General features: G+C 42.5%; 1 protein-coding gene across 2 annotated transcripts in view; it reads left to right on the forward strand.

Moving 5' to 3' along the window:
• The window catches only part of KIAA1549 (KIAA1549 ortholog), a 144,351-nt gene extending 138,375 nt beyond the window's left edge, over nt 1–5,976 (forward strand). For both annotated transcript variants that reach the window (XM_059933253.1, XM_059933252.1), the window contains one exon: nt 4,918–5,976. In XM_059933253.1, coding sequence (XP_059789236.1) covers nt 4,918–5,169 — 252 coding nt within the window. In that variant the 3' untranslated portion in view covers nt 5,170–5,976. The remainder of the gene's footprint in view (nt 1–4,917) is intronic.
• Nucleotides 5,977–10,728: the final 4,752 nt, after the last annotated feature.

Consider the following 10,728-nt stretch of genomic DNA (forward strand, 5'->3'; position numbering starts at 1 on the left):
ATTCTTAGAAAGGTATATAACCTTCCAAGACTGAACCAGGAAGAAACAGAAAATATGAACAGACCAATCACAAGTAATGAAATTGAAACTGTGATTGAAAATCTTCCAACAAACAAAAGTCCAGGACCAGATGGCTTCACAAGTGAATTCTATCAAACATTTAGAGAAGAGCTAACACCCATCCTTCTCAAACTTCCAAAAAATTGCAGAGGAAGGCACACTCCCAAACTCATTCTATGAGGCCACCATCACCCTGATACCAAAACCAGACAGAGATACTACAAAAAAAGAAAATTACAGACCAATATCACTGATGAATATAGATGCAAAAATCCTCAACAGAATACTAGCAAACAGAATCCAACAACACATTAAAAGGATCATACACCACGATCAAGTGGGATTTATCCCAGGGATGCAAGGATTCTTCAATATACGCAAATCAATATGATACACCATATTAACAAATTGAAGAATAAAAACCATATGATCATCTCAATAGATGCAGAAAAAGCTTTTGACAAAATTCAGTTCAAAATTCATTTATGATAAAAAAAACTCCAGAAAATGGGCATAGAGGGAACCTACCTCAACATAATAAAGGCCATATATGACAAACCTACAACAAGCATCATACTCAGTGGTGAAAAACTGAAAGCATTTCCACTAAGATCTGGAACAAGACAAGGATGACCACTCTTGACACTCTTCTTCAACATAGTTTTGGAAGTCCTACCCACGGCCATCAGAGAAGAAAAAGAAATAAAAGGAATACAAATTGGAAAAGAAGCAGTAAAACTGTCACTGTTTGCCGATGACATGATACTATACATAGAAAATCCTAAAGATGCCACCAGAAGACTACTAGAACTAATCAATGAATTTGGGAAGGTTGCAGGATACAAAATTAATGCATAGAAATCTCTGGCATTCCTATACACCAACAATGAAAAATCAGAAAGAGAAATTAGGGAAACAATCCCATTTACCATCGCAACAAAAAAAATAAAATACCTAGGAATACACCTGCTTAAGGAGGTGAAAGACTTGTACTCATAAAACTATAAAATACTGATGAAAGAAATCAAAGATGACATAAACAGATGGGGAAATATACCATGTTCTTGCATTGGAAGAATCAATATTGTGAAAATGACTATACTACCCAAACCAATCTACAGATTCAGTTCAATCCCTATCAAACTACCAATGGCATTCTTCACAGAATTAGAACAAAAAATTTTACAATTCATATGGAAACATAAAAGACCCCGAATAGCCAAAGCAATCTTGAGAAAGAAAAATGGAGTTGGAGAAATCAGGCTCCTTGACTTCAAACAATACCACAAAGCTACAGTAATCAAGATAGTGTGATACTGGCACAAAAACAGAAATATAGATCAATGGTACAGGATAGAATGCCCAGAGATAAACCCACACTCATATGGGCATCTAATTTACGACAAGGGAGGCAAGAACATACAGTGGAGAAAGTACAGCCTCTTCAATAAGTGGTGCTGGGAAAACTGGACAGCTACATATAAAAGAATGAAATTAGAACACCACCTGACACCGTACACAAAACAAAAATAGACTCCAAATGGATTAAAGACCTAAATATAAGACCAGACACTATAAAACTCTTACAGGAAAACATAGGAAAAACACTCTTTGAGATAAACCACAGCAAGATCTTTTTTGACCCACCTCTTAGAGAAATGGAAATAAAAATAAACAAATGGGACTTAATTAAACGTAAAAGCTTTTGCACAGCAAAGGAAACCATAAACAAGATGAAAAGACAACCCTCAGAATGGGAGAAAATATTTGCAAATGAAACAACAGACAAAGGATGATCTCCAAAATATACAAACAGTTCATGGAGCTCAATATCAAAAAAACAAACAATCCAATTAAAAAAATGGGTGGAAGACCTAAATAGACATTTCACCAAGGAAGACATACAGATGGCCAAGAGGCATGTGAAAAGATGCTCAACATCACTAATCATTAGAGAAATGCAAATCAAAACTACAATGAGGTATCACCTCACACCAGTCAGAATGGCCATCATCAAAAAATCTACAAACAATAAATGCTGGAGAGGGTGTGGTGAAAAGGGAACCCTCCTGCACTGTTGGTGGGAATGTAAACTGATACAACCACTATGGAAAACAGTATGGAGGTTCCTTAAAAAACTAAAAATAGAACTACCTTATGACCTAGCAATCCCACTACTGGGCATATACCCTGAGAAAACCATAATTCAAAAAGACACATGTACCACAGTGTTCATTGCAACACTATTTACAATAGCCAGGACATGGAAGCAACCTAAGTGTCCATCGACAGATGAATGGATAAAGAAGATGTGGCACATATATACAACGGAATATTACTCAGCCATAAAAAGAAATGAAATTGAGTTATTTGTAGTGAGGTGGATGGACCTAGAGTCTGTCATACAGAGTGAAGTAAGTCAGAAAGAGAAAAACAAATACTGTATGCTAACACATATGTATAGAATCAAAAATAAAATGATGCTGATGAAGCTAGTTGCAGGGCAGGAATAAAGATGTAGACATAGAGAATGGACTTGAGGACACAGGGTGGGAGGGCAAAGCTGGGGCAAAGTGAGAGTGGCATTGACATATATACACTACCGAATGTAAAATAGATAGCTAGTGGGAAGCAGCAGCATAGCACAGGGAGATCAGCTCTGTGCTTTGCGATAACCTAGAGGGGTGGGATAGGGAGGATGGAACGGAGGCTCAAGAGAGAGGGGATATGGGGACATATGTATGCGTATGGCTGATTCACTTTGTTGTACAACAGAAACTAACAGTATTGTGAAGCAATTATACTCCAATAAAGATCCATTAAAAAAAACTTAAAAATAATAAAAGCAGTATTCATTGTGGAAAATCTGCACAGAGGCCTAAGAAACAGTTACTTTTCCTACCTTTTTTTTCAATTATGGTAAAATACACGTAACATAAAATTTACCGTTTGAACCATTTTTAAGTGTACACCTCAGTGGTTTTAAATACGTTCGTAATATTATGCAGCCATCGCACCATCCATCTCCATAGCTCATTTCATCTGAAAAACTGAAACTCTATACCCATTAAACCCAAACTCCCCATTCGCCGCTCCCCCCAGCTCCAGGCAACCACCATCCTACTTTCTGTCTCTATAATTTTGACCTTTAAGGAGTGTGTTTGAACCTATAAAATCTGGAGTTGATCTTTGGTGTGATCACTATATAAATATTCATGATCTCACATACCTCCTTGCTCACCATTTGAGCTTTATTGTGGGTTTGTTAATGTCATTTCCATTATAACCACCGTGAATAGATGCCTTTGCTAAGCAGACTGTTTGGGACATTGCAATACATAAGTCATTTTTTGGAGGCTTCTTATCACTGTGGTCACTCCTTGATAGGAATGGAATCAATATGGGCACCGGTAATTTCTACAAATGCTTTCATTTTTCTCAAGAATTTTATACCGAAGGGGATTAAATTAATGAATTTGAAAACACAAACCAAAATAATATTTTTTGTTTTATCCTTATCACTCTGCCTCAACTTTCGTTGCACTTACATGCTTTTCCAGCAGATACACTAAATTCCTTTTGTGACTACATGCTTTTACTCAGTGGAAAGAAATTAACTTTAGAATATAATATTCCCCTGAAAGATACATGGCTATCCTTATAGTCTCAGGTCTCTGCTTTACATTTGCTGACATTTTGCTTTTTCTGTGCCCAGCTTCGTTTCATGAGGTGTTCTGGGTTTTCCCGTCAAATCCGACATGCACTTTGAGAGGGCCTCTTGGTCATGATTTGGAGAAGTGAAATGTAGAAGTTTTTCTAGGGCTTGACTGTCATGTTGACCAGGCTATCAGGTTGCTCTTTGCACAAGTGAAACCACAGACGTAGTGTGTGTGTGTGTGTGTGTGTGTGTGTATGAAAAGAGAGATTTTTTTCACTGAAAAAATATGGAAAAAAATCACTGAAAAGTACGATTCTTGTCAAAGGAGTGCTCAGTCTGTATTTTGCCAACGCCAGCAAAACTATTGTACGTTTTAGCGCAGATAGCTTTTTAAAGAAAAGGCTCTACAGGGCACCGATATACAGGCACACGGACAGATAGGATGGAAGATGACTCTGAGATCTCGTTGCTGCCCCGTGGGCCCGGTCTGTGTTCTCATCGAGCCTTCCTTGGGCTCTGGACTCTGAGCAAAGGCAGTTGCTGTTCCCGTCGGTCCGTCTGCCAGTACGTGCTTATCCCTCTGAGCAGACATCTTCATCCGACCTTCCCGTCCGTGGGCTGCTCTGGCCTCCCTCTCTGTCCAGCTCTGCAGGGCCCTTCCTGGTTCCCCAGCAGCCCACTCACTTCCACACACGGCAACATAGGGATTAGCCAATGGGGCCGACTGCACATTCATTCTTTCTGTCTGTCTTTAAGCAAGTGTTTATAGGCCCTTGCTTTTTGGTTTTTTAAAAATATTTATTTATTTATTTATTTAGGCTGGACCTGGTCTTAGTTGCGGCATGTGGACTCTTAGTTGTGGCATGTGGACTTCTTAGTTGTGGCATGTGAACTGTTAGTTGCAGCATGCATGCGGGATCTTGTTCCCCAGCCAGGGATCGAACCAGGGCCCCCTGCATTGGGAGCACGTACCCACTAGACCACCAGAGAAGTCCCTAGGCCCTTGTTAAGTTCATGGGCTTCTTTATGGTACTGCTCTCCCTCGAGCAATTTGTCTGCAGTTACTTCTCTCCATTCCTGTCCAGGGAGGCTGAGTTGTCGGGTGGGAGACAGGCGGAGCACGTCCAATGCCAGTTTGCATCTGATCTTCCCTCCTGTTTTCACGTGGGAAGTACAGTAACGTTTGCCATGTTTTTCAGACACACGTGCTCGGACATCAGGAGTATTCGTCACCGCTGTTCCAGGTGCCAAGGACTTCAGGGCGGGAGCCCTTGGCTGCTGCTGGGAACCTCCCGCACAGGGGGCTGCCGGGCGCCGGGCTGGCCTACCCTACCAGCTCCACGGAAGACCTCCAGCCCGGCCACTCCTCAGCCTCTCTCATCAAAGCTATCCGCGAGGAGCTCCTCCGGCTCTCCCAGAAGCAGACCACCGTGCAGAACTTCCACAGCTGATTGGCCTCACCTTGCAGATTTGCCAAGTATCCGCTTCCTGTGGAAGCAAGACTAAAAGGAAATCAACTGAGCAGGTGTTTGTAAGAGGACAAGCATCTCCTGGGCTAAGGGCCCAAGTAAGGGAACAAGTTGCAATTTTAAAAGATGCCATAAGTCACGTGACAGCTCATGATGCTTTTAATACGTTGGCAATTTTGTGACCACCTGGGTTCAGTTGAAATTTATGTACTTTTGGCCAAAAGCCAGCAGCACTTCACGAAAGACAAACCACAGTTCTAAGCTAATGAAATTACTAAGTTAGTCTCTTTTTTAAAGGTGAAAGGTGAAAATGTGTAGATGGTGTAGGGATTAAAGGAATCTAGTATTTCCGTGGGAAGATGTGATTCAGACTGGTTTGTACAATGAACCTGCTGCTTTGTTTTCTGAGAAAAGAGATTTGAAGACATTAACAACTTAATTTCCCTCTTTTCCTCCATAGGAACTTACTTTAATAGTAATATTAACAACATGAATACTAAGACTATTTGGGAATTTAAAAAGCTACTAGTGAGAAACCAAATGATAGATCGTAGAGCCTGATGATTCCAAACGAAGCCATCAACTGCATTTTCCTTCTACTTCTGGTGCTACAGCTCCAAGAGCCCTTCACCTCGTCTGTGAAATGCAACTTTGGCTTTCTCAATGGAAGGATATGTGGAAGGTTTCATTTTGTTCTAGAAAGGGAAAAAAAAAAAAAAAAGCCTCCCAAAATGGAAAAAGCTTAATATTTATTTGGTTATTCAAAATACATATCAAAGTTTAGATTTACATTCTTAATTGTATTTGTGGTTTGTGAATCGGACTCATGCAACTGCCCATTGCGTCTCATTTGAGTACATGTCTTCATCCAGGCCAGGCCTAAAGAATGAGGCTTTCAGGGGGTCCTAATGAATCCTTGCACTTCGCTGATGAGTTGCTCCCAAATTATGTTTGAACGAGAAATCTTACATAAGCAAAAATGATCTGTCAGAATTCCTAGGACCGCTGAATGGTTGGTTATCCATGGATGCATTCATGGTATCACATTCCCTGTGTTCGAGACCTGGAAATGAAACCGAGTTCTGTTCAGCCTCTTCGTAATGAGTCAAGAAAGGAAAGAAGAGCTTTGAGACCACGAGGGAGAAAAAATGTTGCTTCTAGTTTCTGATTTTATTGTCCCTGACTCCGTCTAGTGACTGTTAAAGCCGTCCTTGGGCCCAACAGAGGGGTCCTCCCACTTGAGATTGACCCCTGAAGCAAACATTTCTCCCCTTCCCAAAGTGGAGTAAGGAATAGAGTAACAAGGGCTGTTCTGTTTTCTGGGACCCGAGTGAAATGAAGAAGAAAAACAGACTTAGATAACAAATTTCCGTGAATCCTTTTTTAGTAGATCAACTAATATCTTTAATTAAATATCAGATACACGGGCAGAATTTGGGGTTCTGACTGGTCAAAATCTGTGTATCTGTGTCAAATTTTAAGAACCCTGAAGCAGCTAAAATAGGTTCCTAAAGTGTAATCACTCGGTTTCAGAGTCATGTTTCAGCCCTTCATGAGAGTCATGTTAAGCCTGTTGTGTAGACTCAAGAGTCTCACAATCCAGGGAAAGTTGGTTCTGGGAAATTAAAATGTAGCCATTTTTCATCTTTGCACCTCTGAAAAAGGGGGAGTGCAGGAGGACAAGTCTCTTGAGAACGCTAAATAAAGGAATGGGAACCCCTTTTTAGGCGACCCTCACAGGCTCCAAAGAGCGGGGGAGAGAAGACCCCGATCTGGGCTTGATTTCTCACCTCTTGGTCTTGGTTTAATACCAGACTTGCCCACAGTGGAGATTCTCCTTGCATGTCGTTCAAAAATACCAGGTTTCTTGAATGTGTAATTAAGAATTTCAGAGATCCAAGCAGCATTTTATGACGGACACCTTACGGTGAATTCAGATTGAGTGCCAGCTGCTGGGGTAAATGCTGGCCCCTCTCCTCCCATTCTACTCATTGTCCTAAGTGTTCACACGCAGATTGTATGAACATGATTACCTCCTTAGTACATGGCAGAAACGGGCCTCTGTTTTAAACAGGGCTGCAGTAGCAGTTTTGATGCCTTTCAAACTAGCATAAGGGGAGTCTACCTGTATTTTTCTTCTTAGAACCGATACACTTTTAAACCGACGTCAAGACCAAAGATGACGTGTAATAAACAGCCGGTGATGTGTGGTGGGTGTGAGCAGGCCGGTGGGATCCCTGGCACTCTTGGCGTTGGCCATAAAGCCTACTCAGTTTGCACTCAGTTTGACCGTCACCAGGCTCAGAACAGACTAGCTGTCGTGGGGAGCATCACTCAGTGAATGGGATCTACGTAACGAGAGGTCCTCGTGGCAGTCACGCGTGGCTCTGGAGTTCCATTTATTGAAAGACCACAAAAGGAAAAGTTAAATGTTACGTCTGTTCTTTTTTCCTCTTTGAAAAGTTCTAGTGGTAATAACAAGAGCTATAAATTTGAGTCAGAGTTTTGGAGAAGATTGTTTGGAGAAATGATCATTTTCGGAATCTACGCAGTCACTCACTGGCTGTGTCAGGTCCCTTCTCTGAGCCTCATTTTCTGCATCAGCCAAACGAGAACAGGCCTCCCCTGCCCGCCCCCCAGGAAATTTCTCATTGAGAGAATCAGATGTGGTCACATGTGCAAACGTCCCTTGAGGAGGGAGCACAAAGCACTGTGAGAATGTAGACGATATCTGTGTGATTGTGGTGGGATGGGTGATCTGATCTGCTGTGGCCTCCCAGTGAGCGAGTTCACGTGGAGGTAACCAGAGCAAAACTAGAGGCCCCGTGTGACTCCGCTTCCTCTCTCCTGCTTTGCTTTAAATTCACTTCCTTCACCGTTAACTTTCAATCATCATGCAACTTTCTGCTCCTGATTTTCTGCTGTTGCTGGCACCAAATAAATCAGTAGGAGCCCCGCCTTCTGAGATCTTAGAATCTGAATCAGACAATGCCCATGGCTGTAAAAGATGGAAGAAAAGGAAAAATAACGTGGTTTAAACATCAGTAAGATTCACTGAAAGTACACAAGTGCATTAGGCACTCAGAAGGAGGAATGGAAGTTGCACCTAGGGAAACAGTGGGATCTTGGGGAGAACTCAATGTCAGAAGCTACTTTAAGGAAGACAGGCGCTTCCCAGGCGCATGGTGAGATGGTGTGGGAAGAGCCAGATGGAGAAAGTGGGTGAAGCTGCCGTTGAAAATAACCTTGATCCTGATCCGCTCCAATATGGGGACGAAATCCCTAACTGCACGGTTGAGGGAGTTTTATAAGAGGAGGAAGTGATGCTATGAGGATACATTTGCAGGAATACAGCGAGAAAATGACCAGGCTTGGGAAGAAGGTCGGCGGAGGAAGAGATCCGTTCTGAAGGGGAGGGGAGAGTCCCAGGAACTGCTGGATGACCAATGTCAAGTGTGAAAATAGACTTCCACAGAGGTCTACTGCTTAGAGCAGATCTCAAGGGTCAGCCACTCGGCCACATTTAATCCTTTGTGGAGCATAGTGGGTTATAAATAAATATATTTGACTTCTTTGCAGCTACCTACACATTTTCCTCCAGATTATACTTAATTTCAGAGCGTGTTTTCATTTTGGTGGTATGTGGCTTTTGAGCAGCAGACTAAGCTGTTTTTTGCCAACCAGATTTTTCAGAGCGTGAGGCCTGTGATGCAGGGCACAGGTGAAGGGACACCTGGAGGCTTCGGGCTGAAACAGGTAATTCTGTGCTTTATGAGCCTCCTGTTGAACTGTGTACAGGGTCAGTGTTTACTGCGTTTGCACAACTTAGTGCTCCAGTGACCAAACCAGTCACTTGGACCCTGATTTGCATTTGCAGTACTTCAGGAGTTAATCATTAAATACACTTCTCTATCCCTCTCATGTGAGATTCCTAGACATGAATGAATCTGTTGGTTGGAAGGAGAGCTGGTTAAGGGGTGGGTGGGCAGGGGGCTCCAGTGTTAAGTACCACGCCCGCTTCCACTGTAGATGTTTTAGCCATTTCATTTCTACCTCCAGAGCAAGTCCCCAAAGCCAGTCTCCAGAGCCCACTTACCCACCTTTGTTCCAAGCAGGAGCGTGAAGAAGTCTACTTCCGCACCTGTATGTAGACCATTTGAACACAAACCACGTTTTTTGGGGGTTTTTTTTTCGAAGCACGTTTTTATGGGACGATAACTTGAACTTCATTTTTACGTTTAATCCAGCACCGTCATGGATATTCTCGTAACAGGTGAGAGGGGTTTCTCTGAGCAACTGCTGTAACACACTCGTAAACTGTATTATGCTTACACTTGTTACCTAGCGAACAAGGAGTGTGTGTGTTTCAGGTTTCTTCTGATATCCTTGGTGATGTTCAGTGTTTAAACTAGGACTCCTTTCTCTCATTTTATGAAAAAGGCTTGAAAACCGAAACCTCACGGTACGATCCTCATTCCGTGCTGTGTGTGTAACAGAACACTCGACAATTTATCTTAACACGCAGCAGCATTGACATTTAGGAGAAGAATATCAGATGCCTTGGAAACATGAAACAAAGTTGGGAACCAGTGAGCAAGTGAAAGAAGGAAGGAATGTCTCCCTCTGAGGCACTCAGTCCAAATTCCTTTCCCACAGGGTAGATAATCATGCAGGCTCTTTGCTTTTCCTTCTTCCTCTGGGTTTTTCTGCTCTGGGGCCACTTCACATTTAAAGAAAGAGTGGATAAGTAGAAGGGACAGCGAAAAATTGAAGTGATTTGGGTCTCGAGGTCCCTGATTCCACGGAATCTTTCTGGACAATTTGGAACGTCATGAATAGCCCCTTCTCATGTCCACCAGATTTCCAGCATTCATAACTTGACTCCCTAAGTGTGCAAGGTCGGAATAGTACAGGGCCAGCTTCTAGCCAGGGTCCCTGTACTGTTCCTTCTGCAGATGTGGGGAAGGAGGAGGGGGCGCTAGGGGGAACGGAGGCTCCACCAATGGGCTTGGTTGCTCTAAGCAACAGAGGGTTAATTTCAGAAAAGGGGAGTAGAAACTCTCCACTTTGCCCTCCTCCGGGGCACAGTCTAGGGAGCATGGGGGTCGGGCGAGCCTCGCCCTTACGGGAAAGGCTGCTTAGCCGAGCCGCTCTGAGATGCCCACTTGTCTCCTCCGACTTTGTCAAGGTCCATGGTCTTACGACTCTTCCTGCACTCTCATTCCTAGATTATGAGTATTAATGTACGAAAATATGCAGAGTAAATTGAGGACACTCGTGGCCTCAGTACTGCAATTTGAACTTGACAATCATGGTTTGCTGGTCTTAAATGGGCCCTTAAATTTCAGTAGGGGTATATGATTTAGTAATCGAACCCTCCCTTCTCTTTGCTGGTTATGTTTCTACCCTTCAATTAGCTGCACTGTTTTCTAATGTGCTGTAGAGTTTTTGAGATAATTTATGCAAGTGTTTGGTTTTCATGTTTACAATTTATACAGCTTTCTTAGCATTTTAAATGGAAATGTCAATAAATGCTACGAA

This window comes from Balaenoptera ricei, chromosome 9, assembly GCF_028023285.1.
Source record: "Balaenoptera ricei isolate mBalRic1 chromosome 9, mBalRic1.hap2, whole genome shotgun sequence".
Classification (NCBI taxonomy): domain Eukaryota; kingdom Metazoa; phylum Chordata; class Mammalia; order Artiodactyla; family Balaenopteridae; genus Balaenoptera; species Balaenoptera ricei.